Genomic DNA, 12,033 nt, shown 5'->3' with positions numbered 1-12,033 from the left:
CCTAACCTCAAAGCCATAACGTTAGATTCTACCCAAACTAGAAAATTTTTCTTTCGGCATTTTTTTTTAAATTTTAAAATTAAATTACTTTTCAATCAGATTCATATTTTTTGTTATGGCACTACCCTAAATAAAATAATATAGGATTTCATGACAAAATAGTATTTATGAATATTGTGTATATGGTGACCAGAATACTCAAAAAAAAGTTTCATCGTGTGATTTTTCAACCCATACATATTCATCATATAATTAATCACGGTAATAAATAATAATGGTTAAGATTAAGAACGATCGTAACTAAGAACGGTGATTTTTAAAAACATGAGTTTGTATTGTTCTAAATCTATGATATTATGAGCTATGTCTTGACTGATGTTGTGTTGAAAAAATTTGTTCTGAAAATTCATATGATTATTATATTCTCATATTTTGAGTTAGCATGGAATTTGGAACATGATCATTTAAGTCATTATAATAATATTATGATCATTACGTTGCTATCTGCAAGTAAACAATAAACATCATGTAAATGTTTCGATCCTGTCCATCACTAGCAACAACAGCAAAAAACTTTTCCGTCAAGTTTGTCCAGTTTCAGTTTTTGTATCTATAAATTTGAGTGACGGCTACGTCAGCTGCCGGCGTATCTTTTTATCCCGAGTTTCATTAATTTATTTATTATAATGAATTTCCTACATTTTATTCTACCATTTTTCTTGACTTATCTAGTCCTCACGGTTGCTGATGAAAAACCCAAGAAGAAACTTCAAATTGGAATTAAGAAACGTGTGGAAAACTGCAGTGTGAAGTCAAAAAAAGGCGACATGCTGAAGATGCATTACACCGTAAGGACCTAAACATTCTATTTTCCTCAAGACATTCCTCATTATATTTTTAAACCCATTAACACGTAGTTTAAAAGAGTTTGCCTTCCATATTCATCCATAAATAACTTTAAAGAAAGCAATTTATTTTTCTGGTATTCTAAAAAAGAATACCACCCGCAAATATTTCTTGCAGTGTAAAAACAATATGATACCTGTTAACTATTTATTTTAACAATACATATGATTAAGTGTACTGTGAGGAAGTGGGGGATATGACGGCTATGACCTTTTTTACTATTTTAAAATTTCTCCATATTGATGACAACCACGGAAACCTTATCAATAATATTTGCTGATAATACATCTCGGAACAGACATCGTCTAAATAGGCGGGTAACATATATATCTTTAAATTGTAAAAATTAAAGTCGCTTTCCGTGTATGTCTGTTTGTGCGCTTAGTTCTTCTAAACTACACAAAGATTATGATAGGGTTTTTACTATCATTTAGAGAATTTCTTCCGGAAGGTTTTTATATATAATATATGCATATTATATTTATAGAAAGTAGATAAAAGTCGGAAGTTTTGTAATTAACTCGTAAAAAATACTTTCGTGCGCTTACATTGCTACCACTGGCTAAACCTTATGAGATATATCAAAATAATGTGACACGGATTTGTATATCTTAAAAAGGCCTACAGAAAAGTCAGCGGCGGTATATGTCTATCTCCTAAGAATAACTCCCAGCAACGCCGGGTACACATCAGCTAGTTATATAAAACAAAGCGACGTCTCTCTGTTTGTGCACTTAGTTTTTCTAAACTACACAAGGATTTTAATAGGGTTTACATTATCATTTAGAGCATTTCTTCCGGAAGGATTATATATATATATATATATATATACAGGGTGTCCGGGGGTAAAGTGCAGTAACTTCGTGGGGGGATTCTACATGATCGTAGGAGTAAAAAAGATAAATAACTTTTTCCGAAATTCCAATTTTTTATTTTTCATACAAAAAGACATACCTGCTAAAAAGCCATAGTGTAGGTGCAAACTTACCCGATAAATTCGCAAGTGTGAATGTGGCAATGTTGCATATTTGTGAGTGGCGCGTATCCATGGAAACCGCATGTGAATTGTAAACAATAACAACACAGAGTTTGCCGTATGTTTTGATATTTTATCAAATTCAAAAAGAGAACGGCACTAAAATCACGTTACACTTTTTATTATAAAAAATATTAATAACTCATTGAACACTTAACTAATTTCATCGCTTTTTACTAATAGGCCACTCGCATCATATTTTTTAATTTTTTTTTCCGGTTAAGGAAAATATTCTAAGACATTCTGTATTATTATTATTTTTTTAATCGTATTTTTGAAACCCTGGGGATTTTTTAAAAATTTCAATCCGAAAAATCAGACCTTTTTTTATAAACCGGAAAGACGGGACATAATTTTATAGGCGAGAAAAAACAATGATTACATAGCCGAAAATCATTTAAAAAAAAATAACGTTTTCCACACGAATGACACAGTAGAATAACGAGGCATACCAAAAATATTACATCTCATAAATATTTTTTTCCTTGATCCATCTTATTGATCATAAATCATTATAATGTACAACGTCTATATTAATAAATCCAATGTAATATACTTGTACTTGTAAATTATAATAATAATAAGAATATTATAAAATTTGATTTTGATAAAATCAGCACCATAACCATTATACCTCTAAAACACGTACCGACATCTAAATTGTACGGGGTTCTCCTCACATCTGTCAAAAATTCAAACCAAATGAAAAGTTCGCAGAGAACAAACAATAAATCTAGTGAACGAATTCAAAAATTCTTAGATAAATTAAATTTTCAAAGTTGTTTACTCTGCCCGTCAAATTTTGTGACACATTACATTCAAAGCACGATTTACTAATAGCGGGGGGTGCAGGAGGGGGTGCGGGGGACAGTTTACCAGCTGACCGACTGAATTCGGGTGCCGGGGGTAGCGGGGATTAGTTACCGGGGGGGGGCGCGGGATGTAGATTTGGCAACGACGAAAAAAATAATGCCGTCTAGGCACGTCGGAGAAATTTTTCGTTATTAGCTTAAAAGTACATCTAAAAGTTGGAATTTCAGAAAAAGTTATTTGTCTTTTTTACTCCTACGACCACGTAGAATCACCTCCCGAAGTTACTGCACTTTACCACCGGACACCCTATATAATACATGGATATTATATTTATTGAAAGTAGAGAAAAGTCGAGCAACGCCAGGTACACGTCAGCTGGTACAATAAATAAGATGTATTGAATTAATACTCAGTAAACACCCGGGTCGTGGGTTCAGTGGCAGCTTGTACTCACAAAAATGGGTGGTGCGCTAAAAATATTGCCAGTCTATCCTTATGTCAGGTCAAGGAAACCTTCAGCGGCGAAGGACATTAGCAAATAGCAATTTTAAACCTTATACCGACCTAGTGGAGTGATCGGTATGCAAGCATGAAACTAAAGTGCGCCATCTCGCTGAAGAGTTTAAGAGGCATTGCCGAGCGTTGTTCACAATTCGGAGAAATTTCCATAGTCAACTTCCACACCTGCGTCTATAGATAATTGATGTTCCCGGGTGACGTTTCCCGATGAGCGATATGGAATTCACTCGCACCACATGACTTATGACACGTGATACAAAGAATGAAAATTCGAGCCGTTTGAATTTAATATTATTCTTAGAATAACAATATAGTATTACTGTTATTTGCTTTAATTTAAGGTTATATTGTTATCGGTTGATAATTATTAATTTTATTTTGATCAAAATTTTAGTAGTGAATTGCTCCAACGCTTCTTAGAGCTGGCTGCCACTGCACGGGTATCCAAAATGAAACTGAAAGAAAAAAACTTTTCTCTTGACTTACATTTTTGGGATAAGTTAGTATATACCTATTTTTATTTCTCTCTAGGGAACTCTGGAAGACGGTACCGAGTTCGACAGCTCGATTCCTCGTGGAGATCCCCTCTCCTTTACCCTGGGCGCTGGGCAGGTCATCAAGGGCTGGGACCAGGGGCTCATGGGCATGTGCGAGGGAGAGAAGAGAAAGCTGGTCATCCCCTCCGAACTGGGATACGGTGCCTCAGGAGCACCCCCTAAAATTCCCGGGGACGCTACTCTCACCTTTGAAGTTGAACTTGTAAAGATTATACGCAAAGATGACTTATAGAAAAAAATGTTCTAGAAGTCATTATTGCATTCTGTGTTGCCACTAGAAATAATAAACAATTTTATACTCACACACTGTGTGTGTAGTTGAGAATCTTTTGATTCTTTACAATAGGCCTCTTAAAGTTAAGTATTAATTTCATTCCATAATGTCAAATATGACCAAAATAATCTTTATTGGCTGTAAATGTGCAACATGTGAACAATTTTTATGTAATGAACACATTTTTACATAGTACTCATTCAAAATGCAATAATGATACATCATAATCACAATTTAAATGTAATTTTATTCATAAGCTGCTTGCGTAACCTACTAACTGATAACTTAGTAATCTGTAACAAAATTTGCAGCATTAAAAATTATTATATATGACTTTGGTGTAATAAAATAATGTAAGACAATATTTTATGTTTCTTTTAATAATGCACCGTGTTATGTAGATAACCTTACCTTCAAATGTCAAACTATGCTATTTTGATCATTAAAACAAGCAGAATTACTGCAACAAGTTTTAGGCTGATAAAGCAATTATTATCTGTGCATGTGGCCAAAAGAGGAGGCGGTAAGCGGTGACCATAAATCTATGTATACATAGTAGCAACGCCCCTGACTGCAATCGTGTACATTTCTTTTAACTGATGATAAGAGGGCATCTGCTCCGTTTACACTTAGCAACACGAGAAGGGGATAATAATATTATATCATGTTGCAATTATTATTATTAGCAGGTTGATAAGTTTTTCTTTTTTCCACGCCACAATATTATTACAGTCATAGAATAGAGAAAAACACAAGAAATGCCATGTAGACGTGTTTTGTGATCCAAATATCGTGATTGGCCAATCAGGCATTAAATCTCCAACCAGTTTTTCACCTTGATCAGGAAATTCAAATAGGATGGAGATATAGATTATGTCAGGCGAGTGTAAGTGAGGAATGTGATAAATGGAACAATGATTGTTTCCATTTAAATTTGTATGGAAGGCACAGCGCCCTTGAGGTGTTTTTGCACAAAAACAGCGCTATACAAGTCATCCAAGTATTATTATTTATTATTATTCTAGTTTTTTTTTATTCTATGATGACAATGATGTATATAAGTTATTATATCTTCTTGATTGAAATGTGCATTAAGTGCAGGTGATTTCCATATAATGAACACGCAGATGATTGAAGAATTGTAACAAGCTAATGTGCAGGTGATTTCCATATAATGAACATGAAGATGGTTGAAGAATTGTAACAAGCTAATGTGCAGGTGATTTCCATATAATGAACACGCAGATGATTGAAGAATTGTAACAAGCTAATGTGCAGGTGATTTCCATATGATGAACATGCAGATGATTAAAGAATTGTAACAAGCTGTTATATGTGAGAAAGTTATCAAGTTGGATGCGAGGCGAGCTGCTCTTTCAATAATTCCGGGCAAAATGGAAGGATAGAAATTGATCAAAAATCCTTGACTGAAGTCGGAGAAGAAATTATTTTGACGCAGGTGTGATGATAAAACGTTTTTTCCAGGGAGTCAAAAAGCAGCTGGTGCTGACTGAAATAAAGATAAAAGTAGGTAATGAATAGATTGAATCATGAAGACACATAATCAGTGCTGTCGACAGACTTTGTGAGGATGTGAATTCAAGCATACCTGAAAACCGGGCGCATTTCAAAGGTAGAAATAATGTTATTGTAGAGAACTGAAAAAGTTTACATTTTCAAGTATTTGTTTCACTTGATCGTGCCATGACTTCATCGGTCATCCTTCTACCATTCACTTCCACGTCACACATTCTCCTTTCACGCCTTTTTTCATTCATCACATGCCACATTTTACCACACGTGAGTATTTAATTGGACATTCACTACTGTATATCAAACTGATAAAAAAAATTGTATTAAATTAACTGCTTATCTCATTCCTGTGCAGAGATAATGTTTGAAGTCTTCCTCAGACGTCTCCGTCCTTTTCTACCATTGTCAACTGTTAACCCCACATTATTACTATTAAAAAAGTACATTTTATAGACTTCGTATCTCATTCCAGTCTGGAGATAATGCGTCAAGTCTTTCTCGATCGTCCCCGACTTCTACCATTCAAACCACTCTAAATAGTGGTTGAGTTAACATCGCGTTTGGGTCCCACCCAGACGTAATGTGTTCGATTCCTCGGCTGGCTAAGTCCTCTATCACAACACAAACAATATTTTCCGGTTACTGTGGTACTTACAGTAGGAGATTTACAAATCTTGTGAGATTATTCGTAACCGGAGAATGTTCGTCTTTCTTTAAAAAAACACGTCTGGCACTAATAAGAACAAACTTTGGAATTTTCAGCAAAATCGGTAAAGCAGTTTTTGCATCTGTAGGGCACACACCTACGAACATTGCCTTTTATTTATACACGGTGTCCGGAAACTCGTAGTACAAGCGGGAAACTGGAGAATCTACACCACATGGGGAACCCAAAAAAACATAAAGTTTTTTGATTTGGCATTTTCACAAAAAAAAAAAAAAAAAACCAAAAAAACATATTTTTCGGCTATTTTAGGGTTAAAGTTTTTTTCTGGTGTTTAGGGTTGAACAACAGATGTTTTAACCCTGCAGAGCAGAAATATTTTATAATTACACCGGGTTAAATGAAGGGTGATTTCAAAATAATGCTTCAAATCCGAGTTTCTTCATTTGTTTTACTTTCAAATAGTTTTAATTAGTTGGGTACTTTGATCTTCAGTAATAATTTATAAGAATTTGATTAAAAAAAAAAAAAAAATCAACTTCAAACTCGATTTACTCGATAACGAAAGCTCAAATCAAAAAAAAATATACTACAAAATCGACTCCAAATGTGATTTAGATTCACCAGTTTCCCGCTTGTACTACGAGTTTCCGGACACCCTGTATATGTTACAGTGGAAACCCATTTTTAGTTAGAACGCATTCTTAGTAGTTAAAACTAGATTATTAAAATTTCTCTCTAGTTTATATTGAATGTATAAACTAGTTTTAACTAGAGAAAAAGCATTCTAACTAAAAACCGGTTTTGACTGCAACATACAGTCGGACTTTTAAAAAACCTATTTTAGATATAACGATTAATGGGACACGGTCCCCTCGTGCTCGTTATAACCAAGTTTGACGGTATATAATATTATATTCTATATTCAGAAAAGAAAAACTTTCAATATCTTTCTCATAAAAGAATAAAATCATAAAAAATTTAACAATTTATCTTAATGAGATTTATTAATAATTAATTCCTTAAATTTATTTAAGTGCTATGAAATACAAAACATTGAACACACGGGTTACAGAGAAAAGTCTAGTTATCTGAGGTCCAGGTAAAGAAATCAGTATTTCTTGATGGCCTTTCTAATGAGGGCCATCCTCTGTTTGTGCGCTTCTGTGACTGTGGCTCGCTTGTACGGCCGCAGCTCGTCCGTCCCGAAGCCGGGAATCCACATGTTCCAGTTGCGCTCTGAAAACAATAAATACTTTTATATCCAGTCCTAAGACAATATCACATTTATTTTTGATTTATTGTGTCATGTATTGATGAAGGTTTAAGGGTCAAAGAAAATGGCAAGGAGAGAAAAATTGGGATGCATCTGACCATTCAGTAAAAATTGGGATGCATCTGACCATTCAGTAAAAATTAGGATGCATCTGTCCATTCAGTAAAATTGGGATGCATCTGACCATTCAGTAAAATTGGGATGCATCTAACCATTCAGTAAAAATGGGATGCATCTGACCATTCAGTAAAATTGGGATGCATCTGACCATTCAGTAAAAATTAGGATGCATCTGACCATTCAGTAAAATTGGGATGCATCTGACCATTCAGTAAAAATTAGGATGCATCTGTCCATTCAGTAAAATTGGGATGCATCTGACCATGCAGTACAAATTAGGATGCATCTGTCCATTCAGTAAAATTGGGATACATCTGACCATTCAGTAAAATTGGGATGCATCTGACCATTCAGTAAAATTGGGATGCATCTGACCATTCAGTAAAAATTAGGATGCATCTGACCATTCAGTAAAATTGGGATGCATCTGACCATTCAGTAAAAATTAGGATGCATCTGACCATTCAGTAAAATTGGGATGCATCTGACCATTCAGTAAAAATTGGGATGCATGCAAGTTTGTACATGATATAGGTATAAAGAATAATATAAGTCTAAATTCAAAATTTTTTTTCACAGCCTTCCTCACTACGGTTTCCTGTTCTGAGGCGGCCTGTAGTTTTGAACTTTTGTATGTATGTAGCCATGTTTTTACTTTTGTTTTAAATATATTCATTTATGTTATTTTTTGTTTGATTTGGTATAGCATTGTATAATTTCATAGCATAGAATTTAACATTTCTCTGTACAAAAGATGTGTTCAAACTGGAAGAAACCCGTATATATATTATAAGCATATTGTTGAAACCTCTCACTCTTTCTCATAAATGACATGTAACTAGGGCCGGTTCTGACCCAAACTTTGCCTGGCACTAATAAAAACCTCGAAGGCATTGTATTAGGTCCAATTTTCGATCGGAGTTATACCCCCGCGGTTACAATGGAGCTCTCAGAGGCAAGACCATATTTTAAATTGTTCCATAGAATATTTTTACTTAAAATTTCAATAATTCAGTTAGAAATGTAGAAAAAAGTCATCAACCTAACACAGTTACCAGCAAAGTGTTGAAAACAGGTTGAAACCGGTCCAATCTACCAATAAAAATTGAATAACTTTGTATTTTATGAAAACAGTGTTACCTAAATGCAGTTGCACATCCTTGACCTCCACGGTGGGAACGTGCCTGTGCTTGGCAAGAAGACAGGCAGCGTTCATGGTGGTGTCTATGAAGTCATCGGCCAGCTGCAGCAGTAACTCCTCGACCTCCTCGTCCAGCTGCTCCGTGGGGTCCACCTCCCGCACCAGTTCCTGCAGCCGGGGTCTGCTCACTATCTGGCCAGTGGGAAATCAGACTATATAAACTGGAAAATAGTACTAATACACATCAAAAATGTATACTATGACAATTAAGGCCGCTGTTCCCAATTCTACTGTTCAACTGTAGAACCGAAATTTTGGGTCAACATCCCTCAAATGCACAATTATGCTCATCCCAATGCAACTCTCCTATCAAGCTAGAGGAACCAAACAGCTGGATTAACCTCTGGCTCAGTAAAAAGTTATTTATAAAAAGTGTCAACAGAGTGAAAAATGACAGCAAAATGTCGAACGTCATCTGGTTCACGCATTATTTTTCGTATTTTGTATTGCCAATTTCACTATCATTTTTAGTATCAAATTAATATGGACAGTAAAGATGAAGATATGAATGATAATATTTATAATAGATATGGCGGAATGGGCGAACGTAATGGACGATAATATCGAGTTACACAGGCGGCGGCAGCCAAACAGTGAATTTTAACCGTTTTCGATTGTCGAAAATGCCATTTTGAATGCCTAATTTTGTAAACTCCACAAAATTCATTTTCCCATTCTGCGTGAAGTTCTTGCTACTTTTTGGTTTTTATTTTGTTGATTGTCCAAGCTTGCAACAAGTCCTAGATGCGACTGTATCTTTTTCTGATTTTCTGTTTCAAATTTTCGTTTAAGAATCGCTAATATTGTCTTCAATAATTAAATATTACAATTTAAGGTTTTACTCATTAAGTTATTCCAAAAATAAATATTCATCGTAAAAATCAATAGATGTCGCACATTAAAATTAAAATAGGATATATTTATCCAAGACATTGTCTAGATTGCATTTAGTTCGAGTTGAATCTTGCGGTCATACATAAAGATAGCAGCCAATAACAATGTGCGGTGAGAAAATGAAGATAATGTTGGTAGTTCTTATTCGAGTATGATACAGTTAAATATGACCGAAGGGGATAGGGTCCCATTAACTCTGTTGGAAGAGCGGCACCCCGGCAAGGCAAGTACTAGATGCGACCATATCTTTTTCTGATTTGTCTGTTCCAAATTTTCGTTTAAGAATCACTAATATTGTCCTCAATAATTAAAGAGATATTTGCTTCGAAAATCCATCCAAGGTTTTGAATCTCATTTTTGCATTTTAATATATTTTTATTAATGTGGTAAGGGAACAGAGATGTATCTTTGGATCTTGTAAATGTGACGACACTAATCATTTAGGATAAAGATCCGGTTAGCAGTGAATACATACCTGAGTGGGCGCATCCGCATTGCTGACAGCCGACTTCCCCGCCTGCGATTGACCAGACATGGGACTGTGCTGGGACGGTGAAGCTTGCATGCTTGTGGATGCGGTAGTTTGGGAATTAGAAGGCGAGTGATTTGCTGCTCCTGTTGGGTATTGAATAGCTGAAGATTGTTGGTTCATTGTGCCCCCGGGTGCTATAGATTGAACTTGTCCGATCGTGTTTCCAAGATTTGACATATCTCAAGCACCCTGGAATTAATTCACAATTGACATATTCAGTTTCATTTCCAACAAATGAGCTGGCTTAATGTCAATGCACTCCGGTAAAACTAAATAAACGTGGATAAATAACATAATACCTAATAAAGTAAATCAATAAGATACCTGGAAGAATTACCGTTCAGTTGCGACTAAATTTGCGTTTTATGTCAAATTTCAATGCAGAATCAAAACAATCTTTCAATAATTTTTGTTGTCAAATGTCAGAACCATAAATAAACCACTCATTCAGAATTGAGCATGAATTGAGAATCGAATTCATAAATAAACCACTCTCTAGATCGATATCTTCGGGCTTTTTGTATGGCGCCATTTTGTCACCCCCTTAACCACAGACGACCACAGATAAAACGGTCGTTTGGTCCAGACAGGTAAATATATGGTGGACCATAAAGAAATCTCAAGGTCATTTAAAAAAGAGCAAACATAGACAATATACCTGCACCCAGCTAACATCGTTCATTCACTAGCCCAAAAAAATTATATCATAAAAAATACTGGAATGCAGGAAAAGGAAAATAAAAAAAACCCACAGCTATGCACACATCAAAATATTTTTTATTTTCAAAAAGACAATGGACAGTAATACAAAACAGGGTCAGTACAACCGATGTATTGAGCATTGATTTATCATTGAAGTAGAAGATTATACTAATATATCTAAACAAAACATGAAACAGAACAAGACACAAAAAAATAAAAAGTAACAGTCTCAACTAGGAATCGAACCCAGGATTTCTGTCTTACTGCAACAACTTAATAGGATTTAATTTGACCTTGCACAAAAATACAAGAATATATACACAAAATAGCACTAGAAGTTATTCAAGTTCTCCTGCAAGGGTTTCATATAATTTTCACAGCTTTGTCGTCAGCAAACATCATTGAAAATACTGGTACTTACATGATGTAATTCTGGAGAGGCTTAAATGAACTTGTTTGATGTAATCGTGGCTTTGTTTAGCAATTTTAGTCTCCTAATACGTGGTATAAGATCGCGTCGGAATACGGATAGGTCTGAAAAGGAAAATTAATCAAATTATTAGCCAATGAAGTACATTCAGGAATCATGAACATTGTATCAAAGAAAGAGAGGTTAGTACCTGTATTTAACAACGTGATCGAGTCCTTCTTTCAATTGGTGGAGATAGACCGGATATTTTATGATGATTGGAAGATTAAGCGTTGGCAACGCATTATTTTTTAATCCCAAAAGTACCGTATTTTTGATTTCAATCGCGAAATGGCACACACAAACAAACGTATTTCTTGCTGCTTCTTCCTAGCACTGGATTATCGAATCCATTTGAGCAACCTTTAACACAACACGGCATTAATTTATCACCTTGAAGAATTCTAGCACGCAACATTATTTTTAGATGGGTGAAAGAAAATTCAAAATATTTACGCTAAAACCTTCAACTGACTTCAATCTGCGAAATGACGTCTTGGAAATTACCGTTATTTTTTTATCGGAGCATAACACATG

The 12,033-nt window shown here is 34.9% G+C and overlaps 2 protein-coding genes across 5 annotated transcripts; one reads left to right on the top strand and one right to left on the bottom strand.

Moving 5' to 3' along the window:
• Positions 1-595: 595 nt before the first annotated feature.
• On the top strand, positions 596-4,457 carry LOC149417536 (peptidyl-prolyl cis-trans isomerase FKBP2). Its single transcript, XM_089640067.1, has 2 exons — positions 596-848; positions 3,806-4,457. Exons 1-2 carry the CDS (start codon positions 687-689, stop codon positions 4,061-4,063), a joined length of 420 nt encoding a protein of 139 aa, XP_089496193.1. The 5' UTR covers positions 596-686; the 3' UTR covers positions 4,064-4,457.
• Positions 4,458-7,305: 2,848 nt separating this feature from the next.
• On the bottom strand, positions 7,306-10,786 carry Taf12 (TATA-box binding protein associated factor 12). 4 transcript variants are annotated; one of them, XM_089640388.1, is made up of 4 exons: positions 10,650-10,786; positions 10,269-10,408; positions 8,839-9,031; positions 7,306-7,541 (listed from the first exon to the last, which is right to left on the bottom strand). In XM_089640388.1, exons 2-4 carry the CDS (start codon positions 10,356-10,358, stop codon positions 7,414-7,416), a joined length of 411 nt encoding a protein of 136 aa, XP_089496514.1. In that variant the 5' UTR covers positions 10,359-10,408; positions 10,650-10,786; the 3' UTR covers positions 7,306-7,413. The 4 variants fall into 4 exon arrangements, with proteins under 4 accessions (XP_089496514.1, XP_089496512.1, XP_089496513.1 ...); XM_089640386.1 differs by having other exon boundaries at positions 10,269-10,514; positions 10,650-10,780; XM_089640387.1 differs by having other exon boundaries at positions 10,269-10,514; positions 10,663-10,780.
• Between the last annotated feature and the right edge of the window lie 1,247 nt (positions 10,787-12,033).

Source organism: Hesperophylax consimilis, chromosome 15 (genome assembly GCF_061612785.1).
Source record: "Hesperophylax consimilis isolate HC1 chromosome 15, BYU_Hcon_1.0, whole genome shotgun sequence".
Lineage (NCBI taxonomy): Eukaryota > Metazoa > Arthropoda > Insecta > Trichoptera > Limnephilidae > Hesperophylax > Hesperophylax consimilis.
Note: the sequence above shows the minus strand (reverse complement) of the source record. Positions and strands in the feature narration are given on the sequence as shown.